Genomic DNA, 20,749 nt, shown 5'->3' with positions numbered 1-20,749 from the left:
TCATCGCGCCGGAATGCACCGAGCTGGACCAGGTGAAGGTAAGCGGTCCTTATGCGACACATTTTCGGTTTTTAAATGCGGCGGTTTTTCCGAATACGTCGGGTTTTCGTTCGGCCACGCCCCCCGATTTCCGTCGCGCGCATGCCAGCGCCGATGCGCCACAATCCGATCGCGTGCGCCAAAATCCCGGGGCAATTTAAGTACAAGCGGCGCAAAACGGAAATATTCGGGTAACACGTCGGGAAAACGCGAATCGGGCCCTTAATAAATGACCCCCTATGTGTCCAGTCAGGACGGGTTAATAAAAACTAGCACAGATAGAAAAGAGCGAGATCTGGGGATATTAGACTTTTTTGCCATCCTTGCATTTTTTTTTTTTCAGGAAATTCAATTAATATTATGGCAGGAGCACAAGAGATTAATGGGTCTGCACTACGGTGGGCGTAGCTCAGATTGTTTTGTCCCGACCGTGTTATGGTCCTGAACATAAATGCCCCATCACCTCTTTATTATTCGACTAATACGCAAGAACCGGACAATACCCACAATTCCATTTCCTGTCTTGATTTCCCCTACTATATATATTCACATGGTCACTGTATGAATTTCAATGACATTTATTAGTAGTTATAGCCACTTTTTCATGTGGTTCCACTCCTGTTGAGATAACGTACCTCGGAATTCACTCTCGGAAGACAGAAGAGAAGGGGAAGAACCCGGAGGCTGAAGATACAGACTGATTTCATATCGGTGATATCCAGTGTTTACCGGGGGAGAGGGACCATTGTACTCTGAATGGAGGAAGAGAAGTCTAGTTATAAATCCTCGATATTGAGAAGCTGAACCTAACTTTCTCGATATTGATCCATAAACATTGCAAACTTTAGGCCCCTATTGACTCATGAAGAAGGTCTTCTCGTCAAAAACATCTGATCCCCAAATGGTTCTACAAATTGGGAGCAGAAAAGTACTTGTATGTAGAGTCCATATACAATGTCAAGACAGAGGAGGGCATAGTGAGGGGGAGGTCAAGTTGCAGTAACCCAGCCCTGCCACTTAACAAAGAACGGAGCTGTGTCTTTGACTTTCGGCAGCCAGAATCAGCTGATTGGTAGGGGTGTCTGTACCACACCAATCTGATAAAATTTGCCTCAATTCTGGCTCCTTTCCTTGCATATCATTAGTGAAGATTGGAGATTTACCTGTTATTATTCTTCCTTTGAGACTTTTTCCGCATAGAAGATCGTGACCCTAAATAAAAATAGAGAATATGAAAAAATTGGCAATTCGTGTAGACAGGGGGTGCACAAACTAGCTTGTAGTATTAGAGGGATATTCCAACTAGAAGAATTCATCACCTGCCCATGGGAGTCACAAGATGATGGCAACAAGAGTAGAGATGAGCGGACTCAAACTGAATTTTGGGTTTGTCCCAGACGTATTGACAAATTGGCGTTCGTTCAGCCAATCTGGCAAATTGATGCCCCAAGCTAATCGTTATGGCTTCTGAACCAAGCACACTTACATACTGGGGCATGCCCCCAAACAGGACTGTTGTCCTTACTGCATCTAATATCGTAGCTTTTGAGAGAAAAAAACCCAACCGTTATATTATTCAAATAAGCCTCAGGTGCTCCCGGCTACGTCACAGAAGCCCCTTCTGGCTCCACCCTTTGCTAATTATTCACACCCACAGCCTGATTCTCCCTCCCAAGCCAAGGGGCCGAACGAGGGTGTGAATAATTAACAGACTGTAGAGCCAGAAGAGGCTTCTGTGAAATGGCCAGGAGCCCCTGAGGCTGATTAGCATAATTTTGAAAGATGGTTTTCTCAAAAAGCAAACTATTAGAAGGAAAAAGGAAGAAAAAATGCGGTTTTAATAGCAGGTAAGTGTGCCTGGTTAGAAGCACTGCATCTAAATGGTAAATATTCCGATCAGATGCTCATTGCTTCTCCAGATTAAAGGAAATCTCCCCTCAAAATCCATCATGATAAATCAGGACACTTACACATAGATCCAGGCACTGTGACTGTGGTAATCTGCTTATATTTGTTATCCATGGCCTCCTTCCTTCTAAAATCAACTTTTATAATTTTGCTAATGATCCAGAAGGGCTATGTGTGTGTGTGTGTGTGTGTGTGTGTTTGGGGGGGGGGGGGGGAGGCGTCACAGGCTGGCTTCACAGGCTCTTACACAGATTCCCACCCCCCCCCCCCCCCCCGCTTCCTCAGCACTTTCTCCTTCCCTCTGTCTTCTGTAAACTCACAGTGGGAAGGGAACATGCTCCTGTTCCGTTAATGCCTCTCAGAACTGTTCTAGCTCATTAACAGAGCCCTTCCATACTGCAGGTTCACAGCCCCTCCCACTGTGTAAGATTACAGCAGGCAGAGGGAGGGGGAAAGTGCAGAGGGAGCAGGAGGGAGGGTGAGACAGTGTAACAGCCCGTGAAGCTACAACATGGATGAGCTCTAGAAAAGCCCCCACAGCCCTTAGCATTATTATAAAATAATGAGGCCATTTATAACAAATATAAGAAGATTACCGGTGTCATGGTGCCTGGATCTATGAGTAATATCCCTCGTTTATCTTGATGGATTGTGATGTTAGATTGTGATCCGTAACTAACAAGTGTATTGTGCCACCAATCTACAGAAACCAGTTTATACTCCTCCATTTCCTCCATGAAGGCTGACATATAAAGTGCTGCCGGGATACGCAGTATATACAGTATACGGCGTCTATATACATATCACAGATTCAGCTGCGCTCTAGAAGCAACGACAACAAAACAGGAAAAAAACAAACAGTCAACAAGTGATGGAAGTAAAAGGAGAAGTAAGAAGCAGATAAGACTGGAGGATGGAAAGTGTTTACTGCAGGCAGCGGAGAAACAGCAGCATCACGCAGGAAGTGCAGAGGAGTTACACAAGTGTGGGAGAGCCGGGCTGAGGGGGCACAGGCACACAGGGGATCCCTGACACTCTCTGTGTGGGTGTGCTGATGGGAAAGCCCCTCGTTAGGGTTCTCAATAGATTTTGTGATGATATTCCGTCACATAGTTACAGCAAAGATACTTCTGCTTTAGAAGCAAAATCTCTGCTTGCTGCTGGTGAACGTAAACAATAGCACTTTGTTAGATTTACAATCTTAAATGGTGTTCCCTTCACCCAAGTTAAAAAAAATATTAAAAAAGGGCGATATAACAAGTGCCTTATACATACAAGCCTTCAACAACAGGTTTGAGGTTTCAGGTTATGCAACGTTCAAGAGCTACCGCATTGTACACGTCAGACAGCTCAGTCTCCAGCTATTCCTCCTTACCTGCCCAATACACGTGAATGCTCGGCTGAGCACACGCATACATTCGTTATGAATTCAGTCTCGAAGATGATCGGAAACCCACACATTCAACTCTTTAACCCCCAAAAGAAGGACATTGGGGGTTGGGAAATCCCTATACACAGGTAGAATCAGGTAGAGAGTTTTGGTGAAAATTCCCAAATTGTGATGGCTTGTTGACTGGGTCAGAGCACAAACAAACAGCGGTTGTTCCTGGTAGTGCTTATTACCGAGAGGGGTCCAAGACCACTGGAGAAACAAAGTAATGGATCCCAAAAAAAGATGTGCCCTACTACAGGTGTTGTTTCACTTCTAGTGGATGGCCAAGTAAGGAAGAGTTGGACAATGAGAAGGCAAGTTAGTCGTATGACAAAGATCTCAAAGTGTTGACTTGTCCTTCAAATTCTACAGATTTGGATTTGAGTGACAGGGAAATGTGTTGGAAAAAAATATCCTGATCCACTAAGTTCCCACATCACAAACTTACAGGTCTTGAATAGGGACTAGTGGATCCACTTGGGTTTGGAAATGTAGGCACCGACGGACTGAATGCACCGGACAGAACGCCAAGACCATTGAAAATGCAGCTGAAAAGCTATTTAAAAAGCTGCTGGCATTTTCCCCAGGGGTTGTCACTCCCCCTGAGGTCATCAAGGAGCAACGGTCCTTGGAAAAATGGTGAAGTAGGGTTACCGGTGGGTGTTTGGAGAGGGCTCATCTTGTGAAAAACAGCATTGAACGCTAGCTCAGCAGCCAATCAGCTTTTCCGGGTTAAGCTCAAAAGATGAACCCAAACTATCGGTTAAAGTCTTGGTTCAGGGACACAAACTTTGTGGTTAACACTAGTCTTAAATCATCTGCTTCTATCATACATAGGGCACCTCCAGAAGTGGTGAGGCCTACATGAGGTAGACATGGGGCCTACATGAGGTAGACATGGGGTACACATGAGGCCTACATGAGGTAGACATGGGGCCTACATGAGGTAGACATGGGGCCTACATGAGGTAGACATGGGGCCTACATGAGGTAGACATGAGGTAGACATGGGATACACATGGGGTACACATGAGGCCTACATGAGGCGTGTGGTTTTATTGTTATGGTATGAGGTTGGCTGCATCTGACTAACTTATTACCAGGGAATCTGTGAGTGCAGCTCTGGAGATTAATTTAGCTGTCATTTAGGTAAAAGATAACCAAAATAACCACCTTTTTATTTAGGATATTTCTACCTTCATTGAAGTGTAAAATTTGTGAATTACGGACACCGAAACTGTGAATAGGAACACAGAAGTGAAAGTTCATGACGCCTCACAATTCACAGTGTAGTCACAAAGAGGTTAAAGTTATCAGAGAGTGCACAGAGAGAAGACTGAAGTACATGGTGTATGTATGTGTGGATCCCAGCTGGCCCGGTGGGGTTATTATAGGGTAGAGTGTTATACCGATGAGCTGGATCTTGGGGAAGCTCTTTCAGGCTCCCACTCCCAGGCCACGTGTGACAAGGAATCTCCCACTCAGACACGTAAGAGAAACAGGAGGAAGACCAGGCGTGGGAGACGGGGAAAGTGGAAAGCAGAACACAGGGGAGAGCGAGAGTGAGGAGAGGCTGAGCTGTGGACCATGGAGAGACAGGGGGTGAAGAGAAGGTGCCCCCACCAGTGCCCTCACTCTCCTCCCTGACCATACCCTGCCTATGTCATGTATCAGTGTAATGTGAATACTCCCCATAGACTCCTCTCAGCCCTCCATTACCCTCGGAGGCACTCCCCACTCTCCACATCACTTATCCCGATGGTTCCCTTGGTAACTGCAGTGAGTTCGGCTTTTGGGATGAGTCAGGTTGGTGCTGTGAGATTTGCTCCTGCATATGGGACAGGACAATTCTGTACCATCACCCCCATCATCCCACAGCTTTTAGCTCTGTGTAACAGATGTCCACCAGCGATGCAGCCTGTAGATGCTCCGCTATATATTTATATAACGCAGCCGCCTACCATACATTGTACGAGGATTACAAGCCGCTGAGGATTTCCATGGCCGCGTTTAGACAGCTGGCTGATCTCTTCATGATCTTTCGCATAAGCTGCTGCAGAACATCTTTGGACATAGTAGTTAGGGTCCCATTCAAATATCACGAAAGGACAGAGAATAGGATAGACTAATACAGAAAATAACCCTCGTACAAAACCCTGGTGGTCCTCGTTCTTGAGGTCACGCACATGTGACCATGTAAATTACTCATAGTATTCAGTAGCAGCCCTGCAGGTCTGTGTAATCATAGCTTTGTGTATGTTGGTAGCAGCAGGACTATGAAAAAAAATGAATTTATATTCCAGCACTGAGGGTATTTCCTCACACTGCTCTCTGCAGCCAGTTTTGGTATTGACTCAGGAGTTCTGTGTAATCATACATTTCTGTAGGTGGTTAGTAGCAGCAGGACTGTGAAGTATGGATGTACATTCCATTCCAGTAACTTTTTAATTGCAATGGGGGAAAGTCCTCACATTGTGGTCCACTCAGCTCACTGCACTGCACTTTGAGTAAAATATATAGCAGACCTTTGGTTTCATACTACTGCAGGCAAATAAAGTAAAAGGGGAGCTGACAGCACAGCCATATGAAGATGTAACCCCATCGTATATGGAAAATATAAATCAATGTTCACAGTCCTGCAGCTACTAACAACTACACACAAAAGTATGACTGCACAGATTGCCAGGAACAACACCGAACACTGGCTGCAGAGAGCTAAGAGCAAAGCAGTGTGAGGATGCAACCCCTTTGCATTTCGAGAAGCTACAATCATCGATTATACATGCAATTTTCTCAGTCCTGCAACTACTGACAAAACACACAAAGCTATAACTACACAGAGATATCCGGGGACAATACTGAGAGGGTAGGACAAAAAAGTAGAAGCTTACCAAGACGGGAGGGCAAAAAAAGTAGAGGTCTACTGAGAAGGCAGGGGGAAAAGTAGACGTCTACTGAGAAGGCAGGGGGAAAAGTAGACGTCTACTGAGAAGGCAGGGGGAAAAGTAGACGTCTACTGAGAAGGCAGGGGGAAAAGTAGACGTCTACTGAGAAGGCAGGGGGAAAAGTAGACGTCTACTGAGAAGAAAGGGGGAAAAGTAGAAGTCTACTGAGAAGGAAAGGGGGAAAAGTAGAAGTCTACTGAGAAGGAAAGGGGGAAAAGTAGAAGCCTACTGAAAAGGAAGGGGGAAAAGTAGAGGTCTCCCGAGAAGGGGGAAAAGTAGAGGTCTACTGAGAAGGAAAGGGGGAAAAGTAGAAGTCTACTGAGAAGGAAAGGGGGAAAAGTAGAAGTCTACTGAGAAGGAAATGGGGAAAAGTAGAAGTCTACTGAGAAGGAAATGGGGAAAAGTAGAAGTCTACTGAGAAGGAAATGGGGAAAAGTAGAAGTCTACTGAGAAGGAAATGGGGAAAAGTAGAAGTCTACTGAGAAGGAAGGGGGGAAAGTAGAGGTCTACTGAGAAGGCAGGGGGAAAAGTAGAGATATACTGAGAAGGAAGGGGGGAAAAGTAGAAGTCTACTGAGAAGGAAAGGGGGAAAAGTAGAGGTCTACTGAGAAGGAAGGGGGAAAGTAGAGGTCTCCTGAGAAGGGGGAAAAGTAGAGGTCTACTGAGAAGGAAGGGGGGGAAAGTAGAGGTCTACTGAAAAGGAAGGGGGAAAAGTAGAGGTCTCCTGAGAAGGCAGGGGGAAAAGTAGAGGTCTACTGAGAAGGAACGGGGAAAAGTAGAAGTCTACTGAGAAGGAAAGGGGAAAAACTTTTACCCCTCAAAAAAGGGACAAAAAGGACCAACTAAGAGGATGCATGTAAAACAAGAAATCTTTATTAGTGACATTATACATTTAAAATTACAATAAAAAAAAGTGGTGGAATACAGAAAGGTGCGGAGCGATCCAATCTGGACATAACGGAGTAGTATGTATTGGAATGGAAGAAAACCTTTGAGGGGTAAAAGTTTTTTCGATATTGGTTATTTAGGACCAGTGTGATATTAGTCAGGGGTGACCGTACAGAGTGCCCTACATTTGGCCCCGGTATACACATTTCGGGGATGATTTTTTTCTCCCCAAAACCCCACTACCTGTATCCAAGTTTTTATCTGAGAAGGAAAGGGGGAAAAGTAGAGGTCTCCTGAGAGGGGGGAAAAGTAGGGGTCTACTGAGAAGGAAGGGGGGAAAGTAGAGGTCTCCTGAGAAGGAAGGGGGGAAAGTAGAGGTCTACTGAAAAGGAAGGGGGGAAGTAGAGGTCTACTGAAAAGGAAGGGGGGAAGTAGAGGTCTACTGAAAAGGAAGGGGGGAAGTAGAGGTCTACTGAAAAGGAAGGGGGGAAAGTAAAGGTCTACTGAAAAGGAAGGGGGAAAAGTAGAGGTCTCCCGAGAAGGGGGAAAAGTAGAGGTCTCCCGAGAAGGGGGAAAAGTAGAGGTCTCCCGAGAAGGGGGAAAAGTAGAGGTCTCCCGAGAAGGGGGAAAAGTAGAGGTCTCCCGAGAAGGGGGAAAAGTAGAGGTCTCCCGAGAAGGGGGAAAAGTAGAGGTCTCCCGAGAAGGGGGAAAAGTAGAGGTCTCCCGAGAAGGGGGAAAAGTAGAGGTCTCCCGAGAAGGGGGAAAAGTAGAGGTCTCCCGAGAAGGGGGAAAAGTAGAGGTCTCCCGAGAAGGGGGAAAAGTAGAGGTCTCCCGAGAAGGGGGAAAAGTAGAGGTCTCCCGAGAAGGGGGAAAAGTAGAGGTCTCCCGAGAAGGGGGAAAAGTAGAGGTCTACTGAGAAGAAAGGGGGAAAAGTAGAGGTCTACTGAGAAGGAAGGGGGGGGGGGGAAGTAGAGGTCTACTGAGACCGAATGGCAAAAAAGAAGGGCAAGGAAAATATAAAGGTCTACTGAGAATGGAGGGAAAAGTGAATCCACTCCAAAGCACAGAGTGGTCTTCAAACCAGAAAAAGGAGACTGCAAAGAAGAAAGCAGCTGGAAAATAAAAATTATACACTACTTTTGAAAGGCAAGTTACAACTCTGGGCACATTTTTCAAGAGGTTATCCGGTCTATGTAGCAGGAAAGCCAAAAGTACTCTATAACCAACATTCACACAGTGCCACAACATTAACAGAACGTATACTGGGGCAGCCCAAAAGAAGAGATCACCTCAGTATATGCGACATTCCTATGATAGTAGGTGATTGTAAGATATCTTCCAGAAGACCTAATAAGCAAATCCGGAGTGACACCTACAATCATATTGCATATAACCAATATACTCGGGTATAAGCAGAGTTTTCAGCCAAAAAAAAAAAAAATTTGCTAAAAAACTCAGCTTATAGTCAAGTCTAAATAAAAACCCGTTGAACTCACCTTTCTGACACCCCCTCCCTCCAGGTCCTCTTTTTTTTGCAAAAAGAAGGGGACCTGCAGGGGCTCTTGAAAAGCTGAGTATAGAGTTAGTTTTTTTTTACAGGCTGGGCATGGGCTGCTGGCTATATACTGGGGGGTATGGGTTAGCTGGGTATATACTGGGGAGCATTGGCTGGATTCCTATATACTGGGGGGCATTGGCTGGCTATATACTGGGGGTCAGAGCGCTGGCTATATTCAGGGGATCAGTGAGCTGACTAGCTATATACTAGAGGCCATGGGTTGGATGGCTATATACTGAGGGCATGAGCAGGCTGGCTATATAGTAGGGGGCTGGCTATATAATAGGGGGCTGAATAGCTATATACTGGGTGGTGGCTGTGACCAATGTTTTTCCCACCCTAGGCTTATACTCAAGTCATTAGGTGTTCTCAGTTTGTGTTAAAATTTGGTACCTCAATTCCAAAACCTCCTTCCAGTTTTGTGCACTCCCAGGCCTCAGAAATATCACGCCTGGCTTATTTTGAGGTGTGCCTGGCTCCTATTTTCTCCAGCTGACTCATTGTGTGTCCTGTGAAGCTGCAATAAACGGCAGTGTTCAACTGCGTATTCGAGATAGGTCCCACATCTGCCTCACACTTTGGTCAGCTAGGGAAGGAAATAGCCCATAAAAATTTTGATGAAGAGTAAACTATATAAAATAGTGAGATCAACCCCCTGGAGGATCTGGGGAGCATTAGGGATTCAAACACTCCCAGTCTCTGCACACTCAGGTCTAGCACCCATTTGTGAGAATCATACAAATTGCTTATATCTGAAAAATACAGGATGATAAACAATAGGAGGGAGCTTCATGTAGCCATAATTGGGGGAGATTTATCAGACGCGTCAGAGCTAAACTGTTCCAGTTACCCATGGCAACCAATCAGAGCTCAGCTTTCATTTTATAAACAGCTGCGGGAAAATGAAAGCTGACCATTGATTGGTTCCCATGAGCAACTAGAACAGTTCTACTCTCAGACGCTACGAATAATTCTCTCCCATAGTCTACAACGCTCCTTGGTAAACCCTAGTGGTCGGGTCCTATCTCTCGAATCAGTTTCATAGAAATTTGAGGACAGATTTCCTTACAAGATGACTGTGACTGCTGCCGTCTATCTCCGCAGTGAAGGCGATTTGCACATAATAGGTTTTAAGTTATAAAGTCTTAAAAAAAGGGGAAAAAAAAATTATTCGAAATTAGATAATCACATTTTAAAACGGAGTCTAATTATTCCTATAATGTCTCCTTACTAGAATATCTCATTAACCTGGGATGGGAGGAGCGATCGCTGTAATTACTGACGGGAGAGACAATGAGCGCTGGGTAACAGGTTGGCACAATTAGAAGCTATTATCATCTATTGTCATTATTAGCTGGAAAATGTAAAAATAATCCCAGAGTATCGGAGTGATCCGCGCTTTAACTTCCCTTCCCCCCGTCTATTAGATGTGATCAGAGCTTTGCTTTATGTCATGGTGGTGTCTATTATTCCACTCATATCCCCGCTTTATGGATCTGGTGTCTTCTGGGTCTCTAAGGGGGTCTTTACACAGATATTGCGATCCAACAAAAAAATCATTTTTGGCAAGTTTATGGAGTTTTTTTTGGACCTGTAGTTGACCACATCCCACTCACCTTTATATACGCAAGGATCCAGTGTCTCCAGGACCTGCGTATTGGATTCTGTCTGCTGGGAGCATCTGGATCAACCATCATCAGAACGTAGTCCTTATCCTAGAATGAGAATCGCACGCAATTTTTAGTAAAAAGAGGCTGTCACCTTTCCCAAAATGTGTGGTTTAGTACAGACATATATTCCCCCATTACATATCTGGATAATCTTTTCTTTCTTTCTTAGTTTTTTTATCTACAGTATATTCTTTATTTTTCTTCATACATAAACTGCCAATAAATCTGAATTAAAATTTTTTTTATATTAATTTGATTTCATCTGTAACACAAAACAGTGAATACAGGCGGTCCCCTACTTAAGGACACCCGACTTACAGACAACCCATAGTTACAGACGGACCCCTCTGACCTCTGGTGAAGCTATCTGAATGCTTTACTATAGTCCCAGACTGCAATAATCAGCTGTACGGTGTCTGTAATGAAGCTTTATTGACAATCCTTGGTCCCATTACAGCAAAAAATGTTTAAACTCCAAATGTCACTGGGGCCAAAATTTCTTTTGTCTGGATCTACAATTATAAAATATACAGTTTCGACTTACATACAAATTCAACTTAAGAACAAACCTCCGGACCCTATCTTGTATGTAACCCGGGGACTGCCTGTAATAAGAAAATGTTATTTTTTGTGTTGTCATATCACTTCAAAAAGTTAGAATAAAGCGATGAAAAAAAAAAAAAAAAATCATGCACAATTATACTCCTAAAAATTAAAGCTTATCCTGCAAAAAACAAGCTCTCACACAGCAATTGTCAATGGAAAAGTAGAAAAGTCACAGCATGTGGTTTGCTAACAAGTGCTTTTTAAGAGTTTTTATTGTGCAGAATTAATAAAGAGTTACGTACAAGATAGGGTCCGGAGGTTTGTTCTTAAGTTGAATTTGAAGTCGAAACTTTATATTTTATAATTGTAGATTCAGACAAAAAAAATTTTTGTCCCAATGATAATTGGAGTTTCAAAATTTTTTGCTGTAATGGGACCAAGGATTATCAATAAAACTTCATTACAGACACCTTACAGCTGATCATTGCAGTCTGGGACTATAGTAACATCCAGAGAGCTTCACCAGAGGTCACAGTGTGCAGAGGGGTCCGTCTGTAACTATGGGTTGTCTGTAAGTCAGGTGTCCTTAAGTAGGGGACTGTCTGTACACATAAAATATTATCACTGTAATCATACTGCGGAAGGTTACAGGTCATAAGGATTCGAGAGTAATTAACTTGTCTTCCTTGAGAGTGACAAGATCACAAAGATGTTCTATATTCTGGGAGATTCAGCATCAGGTGGAGAAACTCTGAATGCTGCATTTCATCATGGGGGCGGGAGAAGCATCTAATTAAACTTGGTTTAATAATGTCTCCTAAAACAAGTACAACATTATAAGCGACCTTCACCAGCTGCCCCCTAAACTTGTTATGATGTACCTGATCTATGGGACATGACTGAAGGAAGGACATCCTGGCATTACTTTTCTCCACCCTAATGACCCAGGGCTTTACAGGTCATTTGTATGCAGTATTCAATCTCCAAAACTATAGAAGGACCTCAATGTGATGCCAACGTGACAGGTTGCTGGTAGTTTGTAGCCGCAGGTTTACACTATGCAACAGTAATTATGCTAAGTATTTATGCTTCCTATGAAAAATACTACTCACTGGGGCAGATTTACTTACCCGGTCCATTCGCGATCCAGCGGCGCGTTCTCTGCACAGGATTCGGGTCCGGCCGGGATTTATGAAGGTAGTTCCTCTGCTGTCCACCAGGTGGCGCTGCTGTGCTGAAAATCATCCGAACGTGCCGGAATACACCGAGCTGGACCAGGTGAAGGTAAGCGCTTCCCAAGCGACACATTTTCGGTTTTTAAATGTGGCGGTTTTTCCGAATACGTCGGGTTTTCGTTTGGCCACGTCCCCCGATTTCCGTCACGCGCATGCCGGCGCCGATGCGCCACAATTCGATCGCGTGCGCCAAAATCCCGGGGCTATTCAGGTACAATCGGCGCAAATCGGAAATATTCGGGTAACACGTCGGGAAAACGCGAATCGGGCCCTTAGTAAATGACCCCCACTGTACAAAAAAACAAGCCCTAGCAAATATATAATTTGTGAAAGTTAAAACACAAAAGCTAACACCAAATACAAACCCTGAACCCCCCCTCCCTCAGAATAATATTTGATGTCTCTGTACGAGTTCCTGGACTGGACACGATTTTGTGTTCAGATGCAGAGCGATGTCTCATAGCTGAAAATGGTCATGTCCCCCGTTATGTACCGGTAAGTTATGTCGTAGATGAGCCATTACGGCCACTTTAGACATCTAGATTTGTGTCTGATGTCCTTATACATTATGTATGTGAGCCCCTATTCATGTGTACAACACCATAGAATTAATGGAGAGCTAAAAATAATAATAATGATCATTTGTGTCAATGAACAAAAACTAAAGAACACAAGAGCTGACACTCTAATGATAGAGAAAATAAAAACACATACATGGTATAAAAGCGCTGATATGCCACATTGTTTGAAAATAGCTATTAAAGACCCCCCCCCCCATCCCCCCCGATCAGAGTCAGGGAACACGCAGCTCTCGTGTCGGGAGTAAACAGGAAGAGACAAGCGCTGGCAGCAATACCGTACACCCTGAACACAGCGCAGCGCGTCTGCCGAGCTATGGAACGTACAGACCAACCAGGAGATTTATCATTGGGGAAAATTTACATAGTCCTCATTTATCAAATTTCGCTAAACATTTGGGGAATCTTTAAAATAAAATTACGCTAATAAGCCAGAAGGGCTACTAGGGTTGTTACCAGAGCCCCTCAGTGCTGTAGCTTAACAGACTGTTACACTGTGCAGGAGCACGTCTCCCTCTACCTGATGTAAACTCATAGGGTGGAAGGGGAATCCTGAAGAAGCAGAGGGGAGATTGAGATGTGATACTGCACAGTGTAACAGCCTGTTAAGCTACAGCTCGGAGGGGCTCTGCTAATGCCCTCCATGAGCATAACTTAAAAGTTATATGAAGTAAGGAGGCAGTGGATAGCAAATATAAGACGATTTCCCCAGTCACGATGCCTGGATCTAAGAGGAAGTACAGGCAGTCCCCTACTTAAGAACACCCGACTTACAGATGACCCCTAGTTAAAGACGGGACCTTCTGCCCACTGTGACCTCTGGTGAAGCTCTCTGGATGTTACTTTAGTCCCAGACCGCAATGATCAGCTGTAAGGTGTCTGTAATGAAGCTTTATTGTTAATCCTTGGTCCCATTACAGTAAAAAAATTTGAAACTCTGATTGTCACCGGGACAAAAAAAAATTTGTCTGGAGCTACAATGATTAAGTATACAGTTCCAACTTACATACAAATTCAACTTAAGTACAAACCCAAGGAACCTATCTTGTACGTAACCCGGGGACTGCCTGTATCATGATGAATTTTTATGGTAGATTTCCTTTAAATCTACAATATTTTTTTTGAAACAAAAATTTTATTATATTTGCATACATTATTTCCCTTCCAATAATTGCATTATAAATATCAGTTGATAACATAACCAGGATAAACATTAGTAAGCAAAGGAAATCTACCATGAAAATCATGATAAACCAGGAACATTACTCATAGATCCAGGCACCGTGACTGTAGTAATCTTCTTATATTTGTTATCCATGGCCTCTTTCCTTCTAATATCAACTTTGAAAATTATTCTAATGAGCCTGAAGGTCTACTTGGGCAGTTCCCAGAGCCCCACCTTGGTGCAGAATCAGATGTTGTGCAGGAGCATTTCCCGCTCCCAGTGTGATATTACATCAGGCAGAGGGATGGAGAAGTGCTGACAGTGTAACAGTCAGTGAATCTGAAGAACAAAGATTTAGTCGCCTTTCATGGTGATTAGCATAATTTTAAAAGTTGATTTGAAGGAAGGAGGCCAGGGATAACAAATACAAGACGATTACCAACATTACAGTTCCTGGATCTATGAGTAATGTCCCTGGTTTATCTTGATGGGGTGCGATGGTAGATTTCCTTTAGAATGTTACTTTTTTCTCAAACTTACCTAAAAAGCCAGCAAAACCCTTATTTTTGATACCAGGTTAGCAGGGTCGGAGCTTGATATATTCCCCTTCAGAGCCTTCTACCATCCTTATAATAATATTATTATTATTATTATTATTAATTCCTTTATATAGTGCACACAGATTACGCAGCATATAACTGCACGCAGATAACTGCACAGAGTTTGCCAAATCAGTCCCTGTCACAATCACAATCTAATCAACCTACCATTACGTTTCGGAGTGTGGGAGGAAACCGGAGGACCCGGAGGAAACCCACGCAAACATGGAGAGAACATACAAACTCTTTGCAGGTGTTGACCCTGGGACTTGAACCCAGGTCCCCAGCGCTGCAAGGTTGTATTGCTAACCACTGAGACACTGCGCTGCCCTTATATGTAGGGAGAAGGGCCTAGCATACCCCATAGATGGAAGACTCCTACATACACAGTGGATGTGTCTGCATAGACTACTACTACAGGTGTAACTGTACAGCAGTGCCATAGACATGTTCACCATCCATGTACAGAGCAGGTGAAAACGGCCTTGTCCATAAAATAACTAATTTGCATAAGCATCGAAGCACCTAGTCTGCAACTTTTTGGAATTTTTTCTAGAGGAGATAAATGGTTAATACTCAGGGAAGAGTCAATAGCATCTGGTCCCAGTGATAAGTGTATAATAGAAGGATAGGCTCCTCGGTTAGGCAGGAGAGTAGGGGGGGGGGGTATCGGTCTTTACTTCTCGTTCCTTGTTCTACTGTAATTGCATTATTTAAAGCTGCGTTTCTGTGACAACTGCTTCAACCTGACACACGCAGAGCGTTGCTGCTCACAGGCAGCGCATGGCAACGCTGCAAAGGATTCTGGGAGACACTAGAGCATGCCTTGCCTTTGTCTCAGCCAACATGTAGAAGTAGACGTATTAACCACTTATCCCCCGTTTCTGAGGAGAGGAAGAATTCGAGAGCAATTCTTTTTAAGTTGCTCAATATAGTCTACGGAGATCATGCAGTGTGTGAACAGGTCTCAGTAGATGGGGGGACCCAAAAGAAGTCGGCTGAACTTCTCGTAGGACCAACCACAGAACCGCTAACCATTGGAAGACCATCCATCCATTGGAAGACCATCCATCCATTGAAAGATCATCCATCCATTGGAAGACCATCAGCCGGAGCCGGACATGCACAAGGTGGAGACTTCCAGGACATTATTTTGTTGCAACATCTCCAGACCAGAATCCCATCAAAAACCTATGAGATAAGCCGTATGGCTGTGTAGAAGCTCATAACTCTGTATCCATGAACCTCAATGACCTGAGGGCCATCCTTCAAGAAGAGCGAGTTCCACCTCGGCAGACAATTAGTTCACTTGTGAACAATAGGAGCGGTCACTGTGAAGCCGGAAGTGAAGCCGGAAGTGATGTTCAGGGCCACATGACACGTTATTGAGAAATTGACATTTTTGTGGGGGTGCAACCAGCGTTGGTGTTGGCTTTTGTTTCCATAAATTGTCTGAGATGCGGAAATCACCATCGCAGCTTCTACGTAAATCCTTAATATTATTATAGAGCATGAAGCGTGAACTTTTTTTTTATCTTTTCTATAAATTTCACCCAAAAGCCTAATATCCACCATTATCAGATTATGCAAATCCGGACAATGAATGATCTCTTGTTATTCTATGGAATCCATTTTGATTAGAACATGGGTGCCCCTTCACTAGATGGGCGATGCAACGCCCACTAATACTGGGTAATGTTTTGTTACTTGTACTGGGGGTGGCCCAAATCTTTCTACCTCCTGCAGTCACTGGGCCTTGTGTCTCAACAGAATTATTAGGCTTGTTACCCACAGTATACATCTTTCCATCATTACGCAGTTTAGCCTGCTCTATACCACCCCCTTCTGGGCTTTCACAAGGCTACAGTCGGTCAGTTAGGAGAAAGTGGTCGGCTCAGTAAAGCAGTCTGATACACAGGGTGAAGACTATTTACTTCTGTGTGTGCTCTGTCTACTCTGTCCTCTAGCATGTCAGCAGCTGCTTTCTTATTGTTCTCTGTACTCTCCCTTCCCCATTGCCCTGGGAAGATGGGAGAGTGAGGGCATTTCATGTCTATCATTCTTCAGGCACAGTGGGAGCGAATCTCTTTGTCCCTCCCTCCCGGGTGAATTGTATGGCACTCTGGCTGGCATGGCCAATGCGAGTATTCTCATGGTTAAGAAGTCCACTTTCTTCTACGCACTTCACCTGTGTCACCCAGGTAATGGTGGGGACGTGAATGCTAAATCGATACAAAAATCAAGTAAACTAACTGGGAGAAGCCTTCATGATGGTGTGGGCCAGGTTGAGAAATCATGAGTCATTGGACTTAAAAGGTGTTTTTTTTTTTAAATTAATATATTGATGGCCTATGCTGAGCAATACCAGGAAATACCACAATACAATGTATAACGTTGCCCGGTTTAATCAGTGAAGGGGTCACGGTGCTTGTCCAATTGCTGAGGAACAGCTGACCAGCAGGGCTTCCAGGTGTAGGACCTCTCACCAGAAGGGCTGCCAGGCATTGGGCCCCTGACCAGAAGGGCTGCCTGCCAGGCGTAGGGCCCCTGACCAGAAGGGCTGCCTGCCAGGCGTAGGGCCCCTGACCAGAAGGGCTGCCAGGCGTAGGACCCCTGACCAGAAGGGCTGCCAGGCGTAGGACCCCTGACCAGAAGGGCTGCCAGGCGTAGGACCCCTGACCAGAAGGGCTGCCAGGCGTAGGACCCCTGACCAGAGGAGCTGCCAGGTGTAGGACCCCTGACCAGAGGGGCTGCCAGGTGTAGGACCCCTGACCAGAAGGGCTGCCAGGCGTAGGACCCCTGACCAGAGGGGCTGCCAGGTGTAGGACCCCTGACCAGAGGGGCTGCCAGGTGTAGGACCTCTCACCAGAAGGGCTGCCAGGTGTAGGACCCTCACCACTTCTGATACTGGTAAACTATTTTAATCTCTGTCCTGGAAACTCCTTTCATTTTGGTTTCTGAATTTACAGGGAAACTGGATACTTGCCAGTCCCTGTTCTCTCCACGGGATCCCTACATCTACTTATCGCCGCGGCAGAGGCTGAATAGTAGCGCAAGGAATTGGGGTTCCTTGCCTCATCATTCTATTCATTTCTATCTGTGACCGATCCCCGGAATCTGGAACAGTCCAGCGAGTTCTGGGACTGTGTCTGGGATTCTGGGACAGTTTGTAGGTATTACAGGATGTAACTAGGGCCCTCTTACTGTTCGGTACGTGAATGTGAATCAGTCAATGTGCTGGAGTAACACAGCTGCAGGGCCCCCTGCTGGCACAGAGTCTGTATTACACAGCTTAGTAAGGCTGTATAGATGTGTACTTTTCCCTTTAGGTGTGCTGTCCTGGTGGAGGCGGAGGGACCCCCAATCAACCCACTGCCCCCTCCCTTCCATTTCATGCTATCCATCCTCCCCCGCTACGGAGAAAACCATTCGGGCTTCCCCTGCCTGCGGGGGCTGTAGGGAAGATACCAGAGAAGTGCGGGTGGGAAAGGGGAAGCTGTGTTAATAAAGTCTTTGTTACACAGAGAATCATTTTCATAGGTAAAGGGCAGGGAGGAATCTTACTGAAACTTTCAACAAGCCGGAAATCCATCCATGGATTCACCTTACCAGCTGCAGAGACCTACATGCTGGGACTTGTAGTCCCACTAGAACAGATCCTGCTTAGCTTTTTATAACTAATCCCTACCTGCAGTTGAATTGTTTTTACAGTCTACTGTTCCCTGTTGTCAGCCACTTAAAGGGATACTGTTAGTGGTTAGCTTAGGCTCTAGAGATCTGTGTAGTCAAACCATGGTCAATGCTGTTAATAGAATAAGTGCTGTGCAGATGGGTTAAAATTCCAGGATATACTCCAATCACAATGAGGGTCTGTCCTCACACTGCTGTGTTCTTAGTTACTGCAAATGATCTTCACAGTCCTCTGCTCTGTGTAAAAGCTGTAGCAGACATCTAGTTGAGTATTTCTACAAAAGTAGGAGGAGTTGCAGAGCAGATTTATATTCCAGGATTGTGAATACATCAATTACAATGATATTATTTCCTCACACTGCTGTGCTTTTAGCTCCTGCAATGACCTTCAGAATCTGCTGCTCTGTGTAAAAGCTGTAACAGACATCTAGGTAAATATTGCCAGAAAGGTAGGAAGGGTTGCTGAGCAGATTTATATTCCAGGATTGTGAATACATCAATTACAATGATATTATTTCCTCACACTGCTGTGCTTTTAGCTCCTCCAATGACCTTCAGACTCTGCTGCTCTGTGTAAAAGCTGTAACAGACATCTAGGTGAAATATTTCCAGAAAGGTAGGAGGGGTTGCCGATCAGATTTATATTCCAGGATTGTGACTACACCAATTACAATGAGGGGGTGTCCTCACACTGCTGTGCTCTTAGCTCTTGCAATGAGCTTCACCATCCTCCCCTCTGCTCTGTGTAAAAGCTGTAGCAGGCATCTAGTTGAATATTACCAGAAAGGATGGGAGAGGGGTTGCAGAGCAGTTTAATAGAGAAAAGTAAGAGCACAGCAGTGTGAGGGATAACGGGGGCTTATCTTATAAGGGGCCAAATCTGTAACAGAAATTTCTTTGCCAAAAATCCGAATGGGCTCATTGGGCCGCACGTTAATGGATATTCCCTCCAAATAAATGGGAAAGTTACAGATCTGTGTGAATTCACTCTTATATTGGACATCAACAAACAGATGGTTTTTTTTAGATTTTGCTAAATTCCTGCTGTGCTGCTCCTGGACGGCTGCAATGTGATTATATCCCAAACCACTAGAAGTGTCAGCCGGCGCTTTCTTATTGATGAATGGTCCGGTGAGGTCCAGTCACTACCGACATAAGCTTTTTCCCATTACATGTGACCTGGGCCATCGGTCTCCCTCCATCTAGAGCCTCGCGGCTCCGCTATTCGGTGTCCAGCAAGGAATAGAGTAAACTCAGCAGCAGTTTTAATATGATCCATACATCAGGCGGCGGACGTCGGGAATCGGTACCATTTATCAGCGCTGAGTGGTCACTGCTGAGCTTGGCAACGCCGGAGCGATGAACTCATCATTAACCCGTAAGGTGGAGAGACCTCCGCTACCTAAGGGGGGCGCTGCTCACCGCTATCCACTGCATCTGTATGGAGGATGAAAAGTAATCCGGGGCCAAATGGATTCTATTCCATTAGGGAATCACTAAATAATCCTTAACTAGAGGGTGCAAACTTTAAAGGGAACCCGTCACCAGGATTTACCCCACTAAACTACTGGCCTCCTCAGGTAGGGGATGAAAGGTCCTTTCTAGAATTCCCTCTTTCAAGTGAGATCTCTCCTGTTTACCTTAACAAATCTCCCCCAAAAGTCAGGCAAGTATGACTCTTCTCATCTCATCTTTACATGAGATGAGTCAAGTTTAGTGGGTGCAGAAGTAGTGTCACTTCAGTGTCATTTATCCATCTTCTGTCACTGTATATAACACTTAGAAACTTGCTTTTTGTGTCATATTAAAGATAATGGGGCTCATTTACTTACCCGTCCGCTGGAGAGCATTGTCCGACGATAATGCACTCTACAGCGATTCACTAAGATTCGCCGCGGCAGCTGCGCCAAAATCCGATCGCGTGCGACACGATCCCCTGCTAAATACCTGCCGCAGTCATGCAAAACCGGAAAATGACGGTAAAATCCGACTAAAGTGCGTCCACGGACCCTTAGTAAATAAGCTCCAATGATCTCCTCTTTCAGATCAGATGGCTTTGTAAGCTACTAACAATCCACCACGAGAGCACAAAATTCCATGACAACATATGTAAATCAGTTAACCCCTTAGGGACCAAGCTCATTTGCACCTTGATGACCAAGGCCAAAATGAAGGTTTGATTTGGAATTCATTCATATTTATCTTTTATACATTAATTTAGCCGCAAAATTTACCCACATAAACGGAATAAAAGTAGAAAATGCATCTCGGAATATATTATTGGGCATTTTTTTTCCGAGTAAGAGGATACCCCCCATGTGGAGGTAACCCACTATCAGGGTACATGGCGGAAGGGAAGGAGCGATTGAGCTTTTGTAGGGCAGGATAGTTTTCAGGTGCCAGGACATGTTTGTAGAGCCCCTGAGGCCACGTTCACATGTGGCATTTTAGTTGCGTTTTGAAACAAAATCCAAAGGCTCCACCTACTTTGCGTTT

At 44.7% G+C, this 20,749-nt stretch overlaps 1 protein-coding gene across 4 annotated transcripts in view; it reads right to left on the bottom strand.

The window, feature by feature from the left end:
* Window positions 1–20,749, bottom strand: part of PEBP4 (phosphatidylethanolamine binding protein 4) — a 42,751-nt gene that overhangs the window by 628 nt on the left and 21,374 nt on the right. For 3 of the 4 annotated variants that reach the window (XM_072149326.1, XM_072149324.1, XM_072149327.1), the window contains 3 exons: window positions 10,387–10,485; window positions 1,203–1,251; window positions 675–791 (listed from right to left, as the gene is read on the bottom strand). In XM_072149326.1, the coding sequence (XP_072005427.1) occupies window positions 675–791; window positions 1,203–1,251; window positions 10,387–10,485 (265 nt within the window). The remainder of the gene's footprint in view (window positions 1–674; window positions 792–1,202; window positions 1,252–10,386; window positions 10,486–20,749) is intronic. The other variant, XM_072149325.1, reaches the window with a different exon arrangement.

This window comes from Engystomops pustulosus, chromosome 4, assembly GCF_040894005.1.
Source record: "Engystomops pustulosus chromosome 4, aEngPut4.maternal, whole genome shotgun sequence".
NCBI lineage: Eukaryota > Metazoa > Chordata > Amphibia > Anura > Leptodactylidae > Engystomops > Engystomops pustulosus.
Note: the sequence above shows the minus strand (reverse complement) of the source record. Positions and strands in the feature narration are given on the sequence as shown.